General features: G+C 40.8%; 1 protein-coding gene across 5 annotated transcripts in view; it reads right to left on the reverse strand.

Moving 5' to 3' along the window:
• The window catches only part of ARNT2 (aryl hydrocarbon receptor nuclear translocator 2), a 182,129-nt gene that overhangs the window by 25,067 nt on the left and 135,085 nt on the right, over positions 1 to 21,977 (reverse strand). For all 5 annotated transcript variants that reach the window (XM_089687644.1, XM_089687642.1, XM_089687645.1 and 2 more), the window contains 4 exons: positions 12,682 to 12,758; positions 8,949 to 9,083; positions 8,606 to 8,680; positions 1,310 to 1,461 (listed from right to left, as the gene is read on the reverse strand). In XM_089687644.1, the coding sequence (XP_089543770.1) occupies positions 1,310 to 1,461; positions 8,606 to 8,680; positions 8,949 to 9,083; positions 12,682 to 12,758 (439 nt within the window). The remainder of the gene's footprint in view (positions 1 to 1,309; positions 1,462 to 8,605; positions 8,681 to 8,948; positions 9,084 to 12,681; positions 12,759 to 21,977) is intronic.

The raw sequence follows: 21,977 nt of genomic DNA on the forward strand, positions 1-21,977 counted from the left end.
TCATCCCCCAAATAGTAATTCATCCCCCATAGTAATTCATCCCCCATATAGTAATTCATCCCCCCTATAGTAATTCATCCCCCCTATAGTAATTCATCCCCCATATAGTAATTCATCCCCCATATAGTAATTCATCCCCCATAGTAATTCATCCCCCATATAGTAATTCATCCCCCATATAGTAATTCATCCCCCATAGTAATTCATCCCCCATATAGTAATTCATCCCCCATAGTAATTCATCCCCCATATAGTAATTCATCCCCCATATAGTAATTCATCCCCCATAGTAATTCATCCCCCATATAGTAATTAATCCCCCATATAGTAATTAATCCCCCATAGTAATTCATCCCCCCTATAGTAATTCATCCCCCCTATAGTAATTCATCCCCCATATTAAGTCCCCAAGTCCCCCCTGTGTCAATTCACTTACCTTTGCTCCGCGCGTTCCTCTCGCCGTCTTCCCGCGCCGTTCCGGTGTAGCATGAAAATCTGTCTCCTATGAGGATCTGTCCCCCTCGACGTATCTGCGCATGTGCCAGTTTCAGGCATTAGCAGCCGATCGGCGATCTCCGGCACATGCGCAGATACGTCGAGGGGGACAGATCCTCATAGGAGACAGATTTTCATGCTACACCGGTCTTCAGGGCGGACTGTGAGAGGAGCCTAGTGGGAGCCTAGCTCCGCGGGCCGGATTAAAAGGTCCGCCGGGCCGTATACGGCCCGCGGGCCGTAGTTTGCCCATTGCTGCTCTAAAGGGTAAGGTTAAAGGGTACATTTAGAAGAAAGTTCAGAGATTCCCATTCCTCAGTGCATTCATGCGGTCACACTGACCAATGACCATTCACCAATGCAAGCATTATGATGCTTACAGGCTCTGAGGTTGCTACTGCAGCATACAATGTACAAACAGTTTTTTCTAAAAGTAAACCTAACCATTAAGGGATTACAAAAATTGCATTGATTTTGATTTACAAAATAACAATATGTTAAATGTGTTTTAACTGATTACTACTAAAGGTGGAAAGGGTGGCTACTATAGGGTACATACAGTATGCTGACATGTATAAAAACTGACCATTGATTATGGCTGCACTTTAACTATCTTTCAGAACCTGGACGCTGCTATGAACATAAATATGGCTGCCTCTCTGTCAACACTTGTCTTTGTTTAGGATTGTGAAAAGTTGTTCAGATATGTTTTACTTATTAACACAAAAGAAGACTGATGAAAGTTGAGATTGGCTTACATGGACAATCCTTGAGTTCTTCAAACTAGCCCTACCTTGCCTACTTGTATACTTACTTTACATTGGTATTTGTACAGATAATGTATTCAATTTCATCAGAATATGGGTTCTGGAAAGTGAAGCTGCTGGTGCGAAGTAACAGCCAGTCTCGGGTCTTTGTGTGGAAGCGATACATCACCGACAGTACTTGTCCTTTCAGCTTTACTACCTAAAGGGAAAATGAAATGTTGAGGACCTAAATTCACTTGAACTCAAACTGAAGAATTGGCTGGTAACAGAAACTGATACCACTATAATTCCACAATATAACTGAATACTCAATACAATACCACTCCACTCAAACACGCAACCATTGGTTATTCAGACAAGTAAGGTACCTCTGTATCGGTATTACTTAGGAAGCAATCCACTTATTGAAATGCTGCTTCCCAGAGTACCAAGTTCTAGCATTTTCTTTTGTGCTATTGACCTGTCTGGTACAGAATCCTATTTCATTCTAATCTTCGCCTTCAAGATATCATCAGATGTGTGAATTCCATTTTATAGCCATATTCCAATCTGCAGGGAACAGACACTTATTTACCAACAGTGACTTCCTACACAGAAAGAGTCACAGGTCGTGATAGCCTCATTAGTTCTGACTTTAAAAAGTAACAGCTAGCTGGCAAGTACCGTAGCTGATGGACCTAAACTGGGTTGCCTACCTTGCAGCAATGGAGAGTGGAGATTAAAGTATAACTAAAGGCAAACTTTCTTTTTTTGTTTAGATTTGGATAAAGTGGTGAGGGATTAGAAACCCTGAAAGGTTTTAATTGCTGTCTGAACCCCCCCCCCCCCCCAACATATACATTGTTACACACAGCATACCTCTTACTATAAGACTCCAATTCCAAATAAGTAAAATCTACATAAAAAACAAATTTCAAATTTCATAAACTCATATTTTATTTACAATAGAAAATAGAAAACATATCAAATGTTTAAAGTGAGAAAATGTACCATTTTAGGGAAAAACATTTATGTAATTTTTAGACAGATGGCAGCAACACGTCTCAAAAAAAAAAGTTGGGTCAGCCATGTTTACCTTGGTGTAGCATCCCCTCTTTTAACAATGCTCTGTAAATGTCTGGAAACTCAGGAGACCACCTAATGGTGTTTTAGGAGAGTAATGTTGTCCTATTCTTGTCTGATATAGGATTCTGACTGCTGAACAGTCCTGAGTCTTCTTTGCCAAATTTTTAGTTTCAAGATGAGCCACATATTTTAAAGTGGTGAAAGGTCTGGACTGCAGGCAAACCAGTTAAGCACACAGGGTCCTCTGCATCTACTGTCAAAGATGCAGTATGCATTTTAGCATTGTCCTGCTGATATATGCAAGGCCTTCCCTGAAAAGACGTCTGGATGGGAGCATATGGTGCTCTAAATCTTGGGTATATCTTGCAGCATTGATGGTGCATTTCCATATCTGAAAGCTGCCCATTCCATATGTACTAATGCACCCCCATACCATCAGAGATTAAGGCTTTTGAACTGAGTGCTGATAACAAGCCAGAAGGTCCCTTTTCTCTTTAGTCCAGAGGATGTGGTGCCCATGGTTGCAAAAAAGAATGTCAAATTTCAATTTGCCTGGCCACAGAATGTTTTTTCACTTTGCAACAGACCATTTTAAATGAGCTTTGGCCCAGAGAAGACAGCAATGTTTCTGGATCATGTTCAGATATGGCTTCTTCTTTGCATGATAGACTTTTAACTTGCATTTTTGGATGGCACGGCGAACTGAGTTCACAAAGTGATTTTTGGAAGTACTCCTGAGCCCATGCAGTGATGTCCATCACAGAATCTTGCTTGTTTTTAATGCAGTGCCATCTGAGGTCCCAAAGATCACAGGCATCTAATACTGCAATTTGGCCTTGTCCTTTGTGCACAGAAATTTCTCCAGATTCTCAGAATTTTTTGATAATATTATGTACTGTAGATGATGATTTATTTAAAGTATTTGCAATTTTGTGTTGAGGAACATTGCTCTGAAATTGTTTCTGAAATTGAAATAGAAGTAACTTTTCACAGATTGGTGAACCTCTGCCCATCTTTACTCCTGAGACTCTCTAAGATGCTTTTTTTTAATACCCAATCATATTTCTGACCTGTTCTCAATTAACCTAATTAATTGCAAAATGTTCTTCCAGCTCTTCCTTGTTAGTACCACTTACTTTGCCAACTTTTTGTTGCCTTGCCCCAACAATTTTGAGATGTGCTGCTGCCATCAATCTCAAAACTACCTTTTTTTGTTATTTAAAATGGTACATTTTCTCAGTTTAAACATTTGATATGTTTTCTATTGTGGATAAAATATGTGTTTATGAGATTTGCACATCATTACATTCTGTTTTATGTAGATTTTACACAACATCCCAACTTTTTTGGAATTGGGGTTGTAGTTCATTAGCCATTAAAGAGACACTGCCACTAAAGTTTTAGGTAAAAGCACAGCCAATTTAAGTATTTTAACAATTCCATCCAAATAATGGGACCCACACCAAAGATGTTCAACTCCAGCAAAGGTTTACTGCAACTGCAGCACACAGCTTACTCCCACTCAAAGCCATGACCCCCATATGTTTCACCTACAGCAGGGCTTAATCATCATGATCCTCAGGATTAAGCTCTGCTGTGGGTGAAACATGTTGGGGGAATGGATTTGGGTGGCAGTGAGTTTCCTGTCAATTGAATAAACATTGGCTGGATTTGAACGCCATTGGATGGTGAACTACAGTGTAGCAAGAGCTGAAAGCAGGGCCTTGGCTCCCACCACCTTTTAAGTCACCCTATGTATTTGTCTAGGTGACCATTATCATTGAAACTGAAAGAAAAAGAAAATTCTAAATCTTGGGTTGTCCCCAGAACAGAAACAGAAGGGACATTTTCCAATGGGGAAATTAATTCTGGCCCTGGTGATAACCTCACTTTTGAGAGATCTTCTTTCACATCCTATTTTGGCTATGGGACAGAAAATGAAGGGAAATCTCCCCAATGAAACAAAGATTGCAGAAAAAAACTGACAGGGGTTATAACCGTCTCTTACTGTATCCAAAATGCAAAAAAAATGTTCTTTTATTTCTCATTTAATATAATGCTCCCATATAAGAACCTGATCTATGACTACAGAGGTTGTCTGAAAAAATTTAATAAAACTTGAGGTATGTGGTCAGCAGAATCTTCTAACATATTAGAATATATACATATATATATATTATATAAAAAGTCTACACTCCCCTGGTTTCAGTTTTCGTGATGTAAAAAAATGAGACAAAGATAAGTAATTTCAAAACTTTTTCCACCTTTAGTTCCCGGTCACACTGCATGCGATTTGCATGCCAAGTCGCACCCTATTGTCCGCAACTACAGCGGTCATATCAGTGCGTTTCCGACTTGGTCGGAACTGCACCAATTTCTAAAGTAGTACATGCACTACTTTTGGTGCAATTTGCATAGACATCTGTGTTAGATGTTTTGCAAATTGCACCTGAATTCGGCATCTCACCAGACTTTGAAATCATGCGACTTCACTGTAAGTCGCACTATTTCAAAGTTGGGATTGGTCTGACCAGGGTGTAAATGTGCCCTATAAACTGTACAACTCCATTGAAAAACAAGCTGAAATCTTTTTGGGGGGGGGGGGGTAAACATGAAAAACTAAAATGATGTGGTTGCATAAGTGAGAACACCCTAATATAACTGGGGATGTAGCTGTGTTCAGAATTAAGCAATCACATTCAAAATCATGTTAACCACTTTCCCTCCAGAGGATTTACCTTCCTGACCAGGCCATTTTTTGTGATACGGCACTCTGTTACTTTAATTGACAATTGCGCCGTCATGCAACGCTGCACCAAAATGAAATTTATGTACTTTTTTCCCATAAATGGAGCTTTCTTTCGGTGGTATTTGATCCCCTGTGTGTTTTTATTTTTTGCCTGACAATTTTTAGAAAAAAAATATATTTTTGAATTTTTGGTATTAAACATGTCCAGTAAAAAATTTTTTAAAAATCAAATTTCGTCATAAATTTAGACCAAAATTTATTCTGCTACATGCTAAAAAATTCTGAATACATGTACCGTATTTTCCGGCGTATAAGACGACTGGGCGTATAAGACGACCCCCCTACTTTTCCTGTTAAAATATGGGGGTTTGGGCTATACTCGCCGTATAAGACTACCCCCCTCTTCCAACCAATCACGGCAAGCAATGTACCAGTATTTTCTGTGCACACTGTGCACACTGCATACAAAGCCTGCTTGGATTGGGTGGGTCAGCTCTCCCTGCCTGCCCAGCCCTGCCTGTCTCCAAGATACCATAAATTGCACAGAACTGCCACAGACATTATAATATTAATAATTAATTACCGTATCTCATAGCAGTTAAGGGGACAAGGTCGGATGCAGCAGTACCATACCGGTACTTCCGAGCTGACACTTCTGCACATGTCTAGGGCAGCAGTAGACGATCACTGATCACCATTCCTCGCAGAACTGCATGAGACGTCGGATGCAGCCGTTCAGTGCTCGATTGATCGTGACTGAAACTGTGACATGCGCAGAATCACTGTGTATCCCTTCTCTGCATATCACAGTTTCAGTCAAGCTCAATCGAGCACTGCTGCATCCGACGTCTCATGCAGTTCTGCGAGCTACGGTGATCCGCGATCGTCTACTGCTGCCGAAGACATGCGCAGTAGCGTCAACCCGGAAGTACGGTAAGGTTTCAGCACAGCACCCGGCGTATAAGACGACCCCCGACTTTGTAGACGATTTCCAGGGGTTAAAATGTCGTCTTATACGCCGGAAAATACGGTAAATTAATTGGTTTACTTGAAAGTTATAGTGTCTAAAAATGGCAGTATATATACTGGAGTTTTGTTTTATGCTAGTAATGTCGGCGATCAGCGACTTATAGCTGGACTGCGGCAGGCATTCTGACACTGGGGGAAATTGGTTTTTCTGTCACTGACATCCCCAGTGATGCTAATAAAAAGCACTGACACTGTACTAATGACACTGGGCAGGAAGGGATTAACATCTGGGGAGATCAAAGGGTTAACTGTGTGCTGTGTGTGTTTTACTATGTGCTGTGTGCTGTGCTTTACTATGTAAGCATGCTGGTCTGTATGGCTCAGCTATGCAGAGCCATACAAAGCAGAGTGCTGGAGCTAACAGGGGAGAGATCTGTATTGTTTACATACAGACCTCTCCCCTGTCAGTGATATTCGGCGATCGCCAGGTGCCAGCGGGGAATCACCGGTCGGGACCCGGTGATTGACAGCTGAAGTCGCCAATTGCGGCGTGGGTAGGGCGCACGTGCTTCCTACCCGGAAATACAAAATCACATATATATATGTGATTTTGCACAGCCCTGCCACCCTGTAGCAGTAGTTCTGCTCTAGGGCTTTCGAGAAGTAGTTAAATAGGAGTCAGTACACACCTGCCATCATTAAAAGTGCCTCTGATTAACCCCAAATAAATTTCCGCTGTTCTAGTAGGTCTTTCCTGACATTTTCTTAGTTGCATCCTACAGCAAAAGCCATGGTCCGCAGAGAGCTTCCAAAGCATCAGAGGGATCTCATTAAAAGATATCAGTCAGGAGAAGGGTACAAAAGAATTTCCAAGGCATTAGATATACCATGGAACACAGACAGTCATTATCAAGTGGAGAAAATATGGTGCAACAGTGACATTACCAAGAACTGGATGACCCTCCAAATTTGATGAAAAAGACGAGAAAAAAAATGGTCTGGGAGGCTGAAAGAGGCCTACAGTAACATTAAAGGAGCTGCAGGAATATATGACAAGTACTGGCTGTGTGGTACATGTGACAACAATCTCCCGTATTCTTCATATGTCTGGGCTATCGGGTAGAATGGCAAGATGGAAGCCTTTTCTTATGAAGAAAAACATCCAAGCCCGGCTAAATTTTGCATAAAACATCTGAAGTCTCCCAAAAGCATGTTGGAATGTGTTATGGTCTGAGAAAACCAAGGTTGAATTTTTTGGCCATAATTCCAAAAGATATGTTTGGCGCAAAAACAACACTGCACATCACCAAAAGAACACCATACCGACAGTGAAGCATGGTGGTGGCAGCATCATACTTTGGGGCTGTTTTTCTTCAGCTAGAACTGGGGCCTTTCTCAAGGTAGAGGGAATTATGACCAGTTCCAAATACAAGTCAATATTGGCACAAAACCTTCAGGCTTCTGCTAGATAGCTGAACGTGAAGAGGAACTTTATATTTCAGCATAACAATGACCAAAAGCATACATCCAAGTCAACAAAGCAATGGCTTCACCAGAAGATTAAAGATTTGGAATGGCCCAGCCAGAGCCCAGACCTGAATCAGATCAAAAAACTGTGGGGTGATCTGAAGAGGGCTGTGCACAGGAGAAGCCCTCGCAATCTGACAGATGTGGAGTGTTTTTGCAAGGAAGAGTGGGAAAATATTGCCAAGTCAAGATGTGCCATGCTGATAGACTCATACCCAAAAAGACTGAGTGCTGTAATAAAATCAAAAGGCGCTTCAACGAAGGATTAGTGTAAGGGTGTGCACACTTATGAAACCATATTATTTTAGTTTTTTATGTTTACTTCCCTCCACCTAAAAGATTTCCTTTTGTTGTTCAACTGAGTTGTACAGTTTATAGGTTACATTAAAGGTGGAAAAAGTTCTGAAATTATTTATAATTGTCTCATTTTTTTACATCACAGAAACCTGACATTTTAACAGGGGTGTGTAGACTTTTTATATCCACTGTATATAAATATAAAGAAACTTTACAATCACTTTAAGCCTATGGGAACTACTAAGTTCCAAATATTCCTATATTTGAGACAGCACACAACACTTTTGTTTTAGGTTTTCATAGTTTGTCAACCGATTATACTCTCATTATACTGTAAGTTATTATGTGCTCATTCCTGCGAAGTCTGTAGTTAGGTCTCTCATTTCACGTGTCTTCAGAAATTTAATAACTAGCCAATTGTCTGTGTAATAGATTCCTTCTGTGTATGCTACTGCATATTGCAGAGACCTTGTCTTAATAATTAATTTGACTGAAAATTTACAAAAATAGGTGCTTTGATGTTGTTGCTTTTTGCCCATTTCAATACTAATAAAAACTCTTAGGGATTAAAAAAAATTATAAGTGCAGTTTATTATATGGTGACTTATAAATATCCCAAACTGTCAGTCATTTGATGACGCCAAAGGAAGTTAATTGTAAAACAAGCTTTACAATAAAGGTTGAAGGTGATTATACATTGAGCACATACTTTCTCTTCTCTGTCACTGCTAGCTACCTGCTGAAAGCTCTCTCGAAGATGACTCTGGTCTTCAGGGTGGCAGAATTCAATTATGTCCTTTCCCAGGAGATCCTAGAAAAAAAACACTTAGGATTCTTCAAGAACAATGTAAGAGTGTCTGCAGTTTTAACATTCATAAAAGTATGAAAGCAATATAGACCTATTATATGCTGCAATAAGCAAGTCAAAGCCATAAAAACAAACAAGGAATGATCAAAGGTACAGACCATCAGACAGTAAATAGATGAACTAAGAGCAGTAAACTAAGGCCAAATGCAAGACAATCCATAACAAAACAGATGTGCTTTTTTTAGCCTCAGAAATATCACAGACCACCAACCTGTGGCTGATACCCAATCACACTGATGCAGCGAGGGTCCACAAATGTGATGATCCCCTCTGTACTGTGTCGTGATAAGAACTCGGTAGGAAGAGACATTCCATTCATATCTAGGCTCCCTGGGGAACTGGTGACCTGTAAAAGACAGCAATATACTTCATCCCTTTATTTATATTGTGCTGTGTAATAATATGGTAAACTTTAACTTGGATTATGGTCTGGCTATAAGAAATGAAGGGGCAGATTACATAGCTTCAGAGTGAAACTATAACGTCTTTAATATTCAGGGTAGGTGAACCTACTGAAAGAACCATGGAGACCTGGAGCCAGGATTTTGAAGAGACACTGTCATCAGATCAATCATTTCAACAATCTTTCAATAAGATTAGACGTGCATTTGATTTTGAGGATATTATTTACCTGTAAAAAGCCTACCTTGCGTAGTCATCCAAAAGCCCTTAGATTGCTGCCATCTTGGATGTGATGTCAGCAGCCTCAGAGGTGGTACTCAACTGACACTCTATAGGTCAGGAAGTGAGGAGGGTAGCCGGGCCAGCACAGAGAATAATTAATCATTCATAAAACAGAAGGAAGAGGGATGTACTATTCTTCCTTGATTATTTAGATTTGCCAGTAATTTAGATGCAAATTATAAGTGAATAAAAAGTAATTAATGTAAAGGAATACATTGTAATAATGTGTAATTTGTTAGGCAAACTCAACCTCTTTCACCGCTCATACACCAGCCTGTATCCTACATGATACCTTGCAATCAGCCAGCTGCCAAGTGCCTTAACGCCACTCTTACTCCATTGTAGTCCACCATCCAAATAACGGACCCAACACCAAAGGCATTCAACTCCAGCCAACGTTTACTGCAATGACAGCTCACCACTCACTCCCACCGAAAGTCATGCCCCAACCATGTTTCACCCACAGAAGGGCTTAATCAAGGCGATCATGGTGGGTGAAATTTGTTGGTAACATGGCTTTGGGTGGGAGTGAGCTGTGTGCTGCCATTGCAGTAAACTTTGGCTGGAGTTGAACGCCTTCGGTGTGAGTCCCATTACTTAAATGAAAGAATTTAAAATCTTTAAGCGGTATTAAACCCAAAACCAAACATATAATATGTTGCAGTTTACCAATAATTAGATGTGGTAGCTGCATTAATTTTTTTTTTTCTGTTAGGCTTTCACCTGGTGATCTGGCCAGTAACACACCTTCTGTACTAGAGTGACTCCACTCTGGATGAAGGTGCACAGGGGCACAGCAGACAGCAGCAGTCTTGGGGGAGAGAAGTGTTAGATATACAAGCAGATTTAGACACACTAACAGATTGAAGACAATGTTTTTTCTTTTTTGATAAAGGTTTTACATGAATAAATAAAAGCTGGGCATTGTAAGCACTCAGTGGTAAATGATGTATCTCAACACTCTTAACTGATACATTTGCAAGAGAGCTTGTTCTGTTGAAATACAACAGACTTAGTGGCTGGATCACCAGGTGCAATATAGGAAAGAAAGCCTATAAAGAAAACGAATGCAGCCATCACATTGTAAGAATTGGTAAACTGCAATATATTAAATGTTCGCTTTTGGGTTTAGTACTGCTTTAATTTTTTTGTGCTTTCACCTGAAACTTTGGTGGCAGGCAGGGTCTCTTTAATGACTAGTGAACTATTGTATACCATGGGAAGCAATGTTTTATGACCAGCGTTCAGCATTGACATTATATGCTAAAGTTGTATAAATGAAGTTATTGTGCCAAATACGTCCTTTAAACAAGGAATTAGTGACCGATAGGAAAGACAGGCATGATTTTTTCACTTTAGGGGAGCTGTTTGTTTTTATTTGTTCTCAGGACCAGAAGCCTAACAAACATAACCAGCACTGGGCTGCCAACAACAAAAACTAATGCACTGGTAATTTATGCTGCTCACAAAATCAATATAGATAAATGAAGATTCCAGGGCTTGCTACAGGAACAAATAACTAATAAATCATATAAAATACAAAGTATGGGAAGACTGACAAAGTCATTTTAGGATGACTACAACAGCTCTGTGTTTTTACAAGGATTTTTCTGAAAGCAAATAAGTCTAAAATCTATTTTAGTATAAGTAATCAGGATTAACAATGTAACTACACTCAATATTTAACTACTGTAGGCAATTTGTGTTTTACAATTATATTTGTTATTCCTTGTCTAGCCATAATGATGATATTAATTCATTTTGGAGAGCAATAAAAAGAACACAAAGGGAACAAAAAAGTACAACAGAATGTAGCATTGAATTTTGTAAATTATTGGTTGCAATTGTGTCTGGATTGTTTTCAGTGCATCTTATATCAAGCTTCACAATTCAATACTGCAGTCACAATGCCTGATTATATAAAATATACAATATAAAGCAGAAAACCTTTGTATAGATATAATGTGAAAATGTGCAGTGATATTTATGTTTGAAAATATATAAACAAAGGCCAGAGACATGAGGCAGTTGGAAATAGGTGTTCAATGTTTACAGTTAGGGTCGACAATAAAGGGGTACCACCATCCCTGCTGTATGGAGCCCGGGACCTATCCGTTCAACGGGGTCATGGGCAGCTGACAAGCAGGGGAAAGGGAATCGTAGACAGGGAGGGTGATTGGTGCAGTCGAGGGGGGCAATTACTGGAACCTATCCTGTGGCACCCCCTACAGCAGCCGGAAGCCGGCTTCCCCTGCTTTTCCTGCAGCCAACTTTCAGCTGTTGTAGGGGAAGCCACAGGATTGGTTCCAGTAATTGCCCCTCTACTACACCCATCATCCTTCCTGTCCATGATCCCCTTCCCTGTGCTGCCCAGGCCCCCCTTTGCACTGGCTTTTCCTCCTCTCCCTCCCACAAGCTGCTGTGAGCACACAGGGGGATCATTTCAGGATGCAGAGTGTGGGGCGCCAGTAAATATGCTACATTTACTGGCCCCTTCCTTTTCTGAATGAACACAGTAGGGTTGATTTACTAAAGGCAAATAGACTGTGAACTTTGCAGATGCACTCTGCTAGTTCATTTGCTCCAGAGCTTAGTAAATGTTTCACATGCAAGGAAAATTTAAAAAAAATGCATTTTGCTTGCCCATGATTGGATGATGAAAGTCAGCAGAGCTTCCTCTCATTTACTAAGCTCTGAAGCAACTGCACTTGCAAAGTGCACGGTCAATTTGCCTTTAGTAAATTATCCTATAAGAAAAACATACAGAGATAAAAAAGGGACTTTTTTAGCACCAAAACTACAAAAGAAAAAAGGTTTTATATAAAAAATACAAGTTTACTGAACATAGTATATCAATGAAAAGACATAGACACAATACATAAAACATAATTCATTGAATTTATAATTTTAATCTTCTTCAAGGGGAAAGAGGTGAAATGCCATAAGCAGTATTCTAGAAAATAATTAAATATTTCAATAATGGAGAAATAAAAATATTATTATTATCCCTAAATAATTATTGAATTATTTTATTATTTTCTAGAATACTTCTTATGGCATTTCACCTGTTCCCCCTGAAGAAAATTCAGATTATAAATTCAATGAACTGAAATGCATTGGGGTTTTCCTCTTTGGTGATATATATACTCCAATCATCGCCATTTGCATCAGAAATTAAAATCGGCACTTGATGCAGTGCAGGAAAGCCTCTTGTAAGGATGAGAATGGACTGTTCTACCAATCAGAAACAAAATTCTAACCTGTAGCCTGCCAATTGCAACCAGGCAGTATTTACTCCCCTGGCCCACTTCAGCATCCTCTTCAGGTATTGTCATTCCTGTAAGAGATCAGACAGGTATAAAACATAAACACATACAGCAGTAACATGTACAGGAAATGAGAACAAAAGTAAATCACATTTAGCAAAAGTAAACAAATGTGTCAATAATATGCCATTTCAGAAAGTACTATTAGGCTCCATGTACATGGGACACTTCTGAACGATGGAAACTGACTGCTGGAAAACGTAGGTTAAAAACATCTGTTTAGCTGAGTTTGCATACTGCGTTTATGAGTGTTTGCGTTTAGAAGCGTTTTTTAAATATAACCTCCAAAAATGCCCAGAATGCACTGAAAAACAGTAAAAAATGAACTATTTCAGATATTTTGAGAGAAATAGAGAGAGCAGAAGCAGAGCGAGCAGTATTTGTTGAGATTAGCTGTGTTTTGTTTTTTTTTATGGTGTTTGGATGTGTTCCAGCTCATTTCTGTGCAGAAATTATTGCAGCAGTGTCCAACATATTTTCTTTCATGCAAAACCTCAAAGTATGGTGTACCAGGTCCATTTGAGTACCGGGAAAACGCTTTGCATTTTTCATGCTGACAAAAGGGATCTGGACAGCATCTGAAAATGGAAGAGTTGAAAAAGTTTGGAATGCTTATAAAATCTACTCCTGAACGCAAGTTTGGTGCGTTCATATAAACGATTGTAAACTCAACTGCCTGTAAACGACTGTAAACGATGATGTGTACATGGACACATAGGAAAACATTAGGGAGAGTTCAGGGGCTGCTGAAAAAAATGCAGAACAGCTCCTAAACGTGAGTTTATCAGCTGCAGTGTACATGGAACCTTGCACAGCTGTATAACTACATACAGTGGGGATCGAAAGTTTGGGCACCCCAGCTAAAAATTTGGATTAATGTGCATAAAGAAGTCAAGGAAAGATGCAAAAATCTCCAAAAGGCATCAAATTACAGATTAGACATTCTTATCATATGGCAACAAAAGTTAGATTTTATTTCCATCATTTACACTTTTAAAATAACAGAAAACAAAAAAATGGCGTCTGCAAAAGTTTGGGCACCCTGCAGAATTTATAGCATGCACTGCCCCCTTTACCAAGCTGAGACCTGCCAGCGTCATGGATTGTTCTCAATCATCGTCTGGGAAGACCAGGTGGTGTCAATCTCAAAGGTTTTAAATGCCCAGACTCATCTGACCTTGCCCCAACAATCAGCACCATGGGTTCTTCTAAGCAGTTGTCTAGAAAACTGAAACTGAAAATAGTTGACGCTCACAAAGCTGGAGAAGGCTATAAGAAGATAGCAAAGCGTATTCAGATGTCAATATCCTCTGTTCGGAATGTAATTAAGAAATGGCAGTCATCAGGAACAGTGGAAGTTAAAGCAAGATCTGGAAGACCAAGAAAAATATCAGACAGAACAGCTCGCAGGATTGTGAGAAAAACAATTCAAAACCCACGTTTGACTGCACGATCCCTCCAGAAAGATCTGGCAGACACTGGAGTTGTGGTACACTATTCCACTAAAAAGAGATACTTGTACAAATATGGTCTTCATGGAAGAGTCATCAGAAGAAAACCTCTTCTACGTCCTCACCACAAAAATCATTGTTTGAACTTTGCAAATGAACATATAGACAAGACTGATGCATTTTGGAAACAAGTTCTGTGGACCGATGAGGTTAAAATTGAACTTTTTGGCCGGAATGAGCAAAGGTACGTTTGGAGAAGAAGGGGCACAGAATTTAATGAAAAGAACCTCTGTCCAACTGTTAAGCATGGGGTTGGATCAATCATGCTTTGGGGTTGTGTTGCAGCCAGTGGCGCAGGGAACATCTCACGAGTAGAAGGAAAAATGGATTCAATAAAATTTCAGCAAATTTTGGATGGTAACTTGATGCCATCTGTGAAAAAGCTGAAGTTAAAGAGAGGATGGCTTCTACAAATGGATAATGATCCTAAACACACCTCAAAATCCACGGGGGATTACATCAAGAGGCATAAACTGAAGGTTTTGCCATGGCCTTCACAATCTCCTGACCTCAACATAATTGAAAATCTATGGATAGACCTTAAAAGAGCAGTGCGTGACAGACAGCCCAGAAATCTGAAAAAACTGGAAGGCTTTTGTAAGGAAGAATGGGCAAAGATACCTCAAACAAGAATTGAAAGACTCTTGGCTGGCTACAAAAAGCGTTTACAAGCTGTGATACTTGCCAAAGGGGGCAGAACAAGATATTAACTCTGCAGGGTGCCCAAACTTTTGCAGACGCCAGTTTTTGTTTTCTGTTATTTTGAAAGTGTAAATGATGGAAATAAAATCTAACTTTTGTTGACATATTATAAGAATGTCTAATCTGTAATTTGATGCCTTTTGGAGATTTTTCCATCTTTCCTTGGCTTCTTTATGCACATTAATACAAATATTTAGCTGGGGTGCCCAAACTTTCGATCCCCACTGTATATGGAAAGTATACATTTGCATGTGCATGTAATACATACTCAAATGCACCCACATTAACTGGGAAATATTTATAGCATCATATTTGCTCATAGTGACACGCAAGTAAAAGGGTACATCAAACTGTGTTCTTGCACGAGAAACGCATCCGTTATCCTTATATGTAGATGGCGTTGTGCTGCCAGTGAACGCGTCATGGTAAAAGGGGGTTAATGAAGCCTCGGCTGAAGATATTTGAGAAGTTGCTGTCCCTGGTTCCCCCTGTTCAGCAGACACACAATTGAAGAATGTTGTTTACTGGTAGCAAATCAGAGGCGATGGTGCACATTTGTGTCTCATTAGAGGTATTTTTATCACATGCAATTCTCCACTGCTTGGAGCCATCCAAACTTCCTGTTATGAATTTGGAAAAAATGCGGCTTTTTTTTTTCTGTAGAATGTTTAAGCATTTTCCAAGCTCATTTCACAAGGCTCTGAGTGGTGACGGCACAAGAACGAATGCCTATTTTGTCTGAAAGAATGGCAAGAAAATTGACCATCCTGAATGGAAACAATAATCAGGAAAGTAGTATTACTACGGATGTCATTATTATCTAAAAACCTGGCACAGAATCATGATGCGGTCAGGTCTAAACACAAAATTATACTTAAAAATTCACCAAGGTTCCTGTGATTTATAAGCAGTAATCAACTATAGGTCGTAGATGTCACGGCCACTTGTAATATACTGTATAATTATTCTCATCAATGTTTCAAACTGCATATACTAAAGCCTTATATCCTGTGTTATGTTAAACAAACATTATTTATCACTGTAGGGCTAATTTAAACAAGCAGTAAGGCTAGCCATAGACGGGCGGTTTGTCGGCCGAAAAACGAAAAATCAGTCGTTGCTGCCATGGATGCTGCCACCAATGCTTACGAAAAATGGCCGTTTTTCATAGATTTTCCAGCATGACCGATAAAAGGAAATGAGAAGATCCGCGAAAAACGACCGACGGCATTGCCCCACTAACGGTGTGAATATCGGCCGATTTTTTGAAAATTCGGCCGATAAATGACCCGTCTATGGCCTGCATTAGAGGGCAGTAAAATCTTGCAGTTTAGCTGTGTATCTACCACTCTCCATTTAGCTGGAAAGGCAGTGGCTAGGAATGTACACATGCCACGACTGCAATTCTCTACTTTGCAGCTGCAGCAAGAATTATACCCCTGTTGCGCTTGGCGGGCGACCTATTCTAAGTGAACGGGACTACACTGCAGCCACCCTGTAACCGCACACAACACACACATTTGTGGCGAAGTAGTTCAGCATTTAGGGGGTTAAAACAGGCAGTAAGGAGCCAATACAACACCTCCTCAGTGCCTTTCAAATACTCTCTGAAGAGTGAACCAATTGCAGATATGCTCTTCAGAGAGCAATGCCAGCATGAGGCCTAACCCTAGGTTCACATCTGTGCGGGTGGTGCCGCTGCGGATCCGCACGAAAATTTGTGCAGCCGCAGCACCCACATAGAGAAATGCACACCCGTGGGCAGGTGCCATTATTTCTAATGGCACGCCGCCCACACAGGAAAACGCAACCGTACTGGGAATCGAGGTTCCTGTGCGGGCTGCGTTTTTCAAAGAAGTGCAGAGACTTCTTCCCTGCGTGTCATGGGCATGGGAGTCCATTCAAATGAATGTGGGGTCTCGTGCCCGTGCAAATGCGGCCCGCACGGCCACATAGATGTGAACCGGGGGTAAGGGCTCTGAGTCCAGGTTTGTACACCCATCCCTGCACACCTGTGAATTTGGCTGCCTGGGTGAGACCGTACTGTTGTTGTGTGTCCACTCACCTCTATGGAATACATGCACACATATCTGTTAGTGCAGACAAAATAATCAGGACTCTTCTACTTTTCAGTGCTTAGTTTATAGCTTCCTATCAATTCAGTCTATCTAATGAAGAAACAAATGTTTTCAATCATACTTGTCCTTCCTAAAAATCAAGCGCTCTTCTTCCATGTTCTTGTTTGTATGGCCCTTATTTGCCTGAAAAGTCTGTTAATATTTTTGTAAATAGCCTTTCTAGTGTTTGCTGCTCTTTGGATAATTCAGAATTCTGTGTGTTTTTTAAATGTGCCATTAGTTATGTAGTTTTTCTAGTCTTTTGTAATACTTCGGGTTTGGAAACATTGGGAGTGATAAAGCTATCCTTAATTAAGCTGAATGAAACTCAGAAATATGGAGGATGTTTGTGAGCGCTCAGAAATAATTGTACATGGCCAACTGGCAAAAACATACACGCTCCCATGATATGGCAATGCTAACACATGGCTCTTATGGACCCATTTACACCTGTGATTAAGGCCGGCCATACATGGGTTGATTTCCGAACGATTTTTCGTTCTGAGAATAAACGGCCGATTTTGGCTCTGTTAGTAGGGCAATGGCACCAGCCAATTTAAGTGGTTCCTCCCCATTTCGTTTATCGGGCATGCTGGAAAATTTGTGAAAAACAACCGATTTTCAAAATCATTGGTGGCACCATCGGATTACAGAATGAACGATGTTTTTGATTTTCGATCAAAAAATCGTTTGGAATTTGACCCATGTATGGCCTGCTTATGACCGTCGGTGGGTCCCTGGGACAGGAATAATAGATGTGTATGAACAGCTGCACCCACTGGAGCTGTGCAAAGCAATGACAGGTTGACAAGAGCAGCAGTTGTCTGCCGCTGTTCGCATGTATCCAGCAGTAAGGGACAGATATTCGTCCCTGGAGACAGTTTGAGTTCAGTGTTGATCATCTGTCCCTAACTGCAGGTAACCGCTGGATGGGCAGATACATGCAAACAGTGTTGGACATCCACGACTCCTGTTAGCCTGTCATTGCATTGTGCAACCTGAGTAGCGACCAGGGGCGGACTGACCATTTGGAAACTCGGGCACTGCCCGAGGGCCCAGGGTCAGTAGGGGGCCCCATGAGATGCTCCTGGTACCTTTTTCATAGGCTTTTTTGAGTTTGGGCAAGGACACAGGGGCCCCATGATCCCCTATTGCCCAGGGACCCCATGAGTTGTCAGTCCGCCCCTGGTAGCGACAGCTGTTCACACACAATTGGGATTCCTGTGGGGCATAGAAGATATACAGTACAACTATGGTGCAACCACAGTGTAAGGCTCCATGTACACTGCAGCTGATAAACTCACGTTTAGGAGCTGTTCAGTGTTTTTTTCAGCAGCCCCTGAACTCTCCCTAATGTTTTCCTATGTGTCCATGTACAATATGTCATCAGTTGAGTTTACAGTCATTTTTTTTAACGCACCAAACTTGCGTTCAGGAGTAGATTTTATCAGCGTTTCAAATGCCAAACGCTTGTAAACGCGTGTAAACGCGGCTAACCGCATTTATAAGCGTTTGGAATTTTTTTTTAACTCTTCCATTTCCAAATGCTGTCCAGAGCCTTTTTTCATCATGAAACATGGATGCAAAGCGTTTTCCCGGTACTCAAATGGATCTGGTACACCATACTTTGAGGTTTCACATGAGAGAAAATATGATAGACACTGCTCCAATAATTTTTGCACAGAAATGAGCTGGAACACATCCAAACAAAAAAAAAAGACAGCTAATCTCAACAAATACTGCTCTATCTGCTTCTGCTCTCTCTATTTCACTCAAAATGTCTGAAATAGTAAATTTTTTACTGTTTTTCAGTGCATTCTGGGCATTTTGGAAGGTCTCCTGAGGTTATTTTTAAAAAACGCTTCTAAATGCAAACGCTCTTATACACTCATAAACGCGGTATGCAAACGCAGCTAAACAGATGTTTTTTAATCTACATTTTCCAGCAGTCAGTTTCCATCGTTCAGAAGTGTCCTGTGTACATGAAGCCTTACATTGCTGCTCTCCATATTTCGGAAACCTGACATGCATAACTACCTGTGTATGACAATTTTTTTTTAGCTTTTGATAGTGAAAGGGGATGTAAGATCCTCTGTCAGCCTGCATTCCTGTTACACATGCGTACTCTGACCGCTGGCCACATTAAAACGTAAACACAGCAAAAACAAGTGTAACACGGTACTGTGTTTACATGTTTTTGCCGCGTTTTCCCGTGTCTGGTGGTCAAAACTTTTCTATCCTGAACACGATTCTTCCGCCTTCAGGAGAGGGAGGTTTAACCTCACCTAAATGCGGAAGCTCCTAAACTCTGCTAAAAGCCTATGTGTACATGGACACATGGGCTTTTATGGAATTGAGTTTAGGAGATTTGGCAAAAAGACTCCATAAAAGCTTCTAAACTCAAGTTTAGGAGCTGCCAGTGTACATGAAGCCTTCATGTTGCTGTCCCAAGCTGTCTTTGTAGAAGAGAACTTTCTCTTTCCTGTCAACACTACTGGAGGCTCCTGCAAATGATTAGCTTTACACCCTCTGGAACCACGCAATTAGTTCACATGCATTGATAGAGCAAACAGAATCAAAGCACATACAGAGAGTGCACACAGTCATAGAACACATGGAGCACACACAGTCAAAGGTTGGGCACCAGGGTACTGCAGTATGACAAGTCAGAACACACACAGGACTAACACAGTGAGAGCAGACAGTGACAACACACAGTACGAACACTCCCAGGTCACACAGGTATGCAAGGACAAGCACATGCAATCAGAGCACACTCATTTGGAGAACATGCAAGAGACATAATGAATACCTTTAATGAATGTTTTATGTTGTTACACTAGTAGGGTGGCATATGAGAATGATTATTTTTGGCAGCAAAGAAGCACTGACATTCTTGCATGTAATTCAATTATACAAGGATGTTGGAGACTTACCTGTTGTCAGCAAGGTGAAAACTAGGGTCTATAGAAATAAGGTGATCTGGTCTACTGAAATATGGTTGTCTGGTCTAGTGAAATATGGTGGTCTGGTCTAGTGAAATATGGTGGTCTGGTCTAGTGAAATATGGTGGCCCTGTCTAGTGAAATATGGTGGCCCTGTCTAGTGAAATATGGTGGTCTGGTCTAGTGAAATATGTTGACCTGGTATAGTTAAATATAGTGGTCTGGTTTAGTGAAATGCTGTATGGTATCCCCGTCTAGTGAAATATGGTAGACTGGTCTAGTGAAATATGGTGGACTGGTCTAATGAAATATGTTGGCCTGGTCTAGTGAAATATGGTGGCCTGGTCTAGTGAAATATGTTGGCCTGGTCTAGTGAAATATGTTGGCCTGGTCTAGTGAAATATGGTGGCCTGGTCTAGTGAAATATGGGGGTCTGGTCTAGTGAAATAAAGTGGACTGGTCTAGTGAAATATGGTGGACTAGTCTAGTGAAATATGGAGGTCTGGTCTACTGAAATAAAGTGGACTGGTCTAGTGAAATATGGTGGACTAGTCTAGTGAAATATGGTGGACTAGTCTAGTGAAATATGGGGGTCTGGTCTAGTGAAATAAAGTGGACTGGTCTAGTGAAATATGGCAGCCTGGTCGAGTGAAATATGGTGGTCTGGTCTAGTAAAATATGGCAGACTGGTCTAGTGAAATATAGTAGACTGGTCCAGTGAAACATGGAGGGCTGGTCTAATGAAATATGGTGGGCTGGTCTAATGAAATATGGTGGACTGGTCTAGTGAAATATGGTGGACTGGTCTAGTGAAATATAGTGGTCCGGTCACTGCAAACACATGATGTGATCAGAAGCATAAAAGATGAGGGCAAGATGGCTTTGCAAAGATTTCACTCATGGGATTTCTGAATGCATACAGACATGGAGAGTGTTAACACGTCATACAATGCATCAATAAAATGCACAGGACTACAGAAATAAAAAGGTTTTGATTAGTTTAACTTTAACCCCTTAACGCCACCTCCCAGCAGTCCGTTAGGTGGGCTTTTATCCCCAGAAGGTGGCACGGCTTCTCTATCCTGTGACTTCTGTGATTCGTTCTTACAGTAGTCACATGATCTGGAGTTCATCCCGCTGGCTTCCAGTCAGAAGCTGTGAACAAGCCCTGTCAGTGACAGCTCGATCAGTCTGCTGCAGTGGACGGGTATGAAAGCCCACTTTTCCTGTTGCCGTATATATGCATTAAGCAGTCGGCAAGAGGTTAGGAAGGAACATCTCTTCCTGAATGGTGTGCTGAAGTGAGCGAGCCCAGGAGCTCTAACATAAGCCAGGAGAATGTCAGTTTCCATTGATGACAGATTAGTTATTCTGTGTCAGAATATTGTAACCAAATGTTTTATGTAGTAAATACTACAGAGTTCAGCAATGGAAAATTCTTTGTCCAGACATCTATAAATTATCGTCTGTAATGCAAAGCAGGTTGCCTAATTCTGATGAATTAAACAGTCAGCATAAGACACATGGCAAATGCTCCCAGTCAGTAAGAGAGGTGAAAACAGACTGAGAGTTAAACTCCGAGATAAGCAAATATTGTCTAAATAAAAGAGGCATGTGCATTCTTCCTTGAACCTTGGTGTGCTTTTATGTTTCTTCAGATCTGTGCAGTAATCCAGTGTGAAACGTTGCCTCTGTGCAGGAACTTCCTGTAATAAAGACCGGTCACTGCTGCTCTCTCTCCTTGTGCAGGGTGACTTGTCATGTCTCCGCCCCCTCCTGTAGCTTCCTCAGCCTGTAGTGGGTGGGTGTGTCAAGGGCCCTCCCACAGCTCTGCTTTCTGCATAGGCTATGAACATCACACTGCTTCCTTAAAAGGTCATACAGGCGTACCTCGGTTTACGAACGCCTCGGTTAACGTAATTTTTGGTTTACGAATGAAAATCCATTGAAAATAA

Source organism: Staurois parvus, unplaced genomic scaffold (genome assembly GCF_062004578.1).
Source record: "Staurois parvus isolate SC_StPar_1 unplaced genomic scaffold, SC_StPar_1.0 ptg000432l, whole genome shotgun sequence".
Lineage (NCBI taxonomy): Eukaryota > Metazoa > Chordata > Amphibia > Anura > Ranidae > Staurois > Staurois parvus.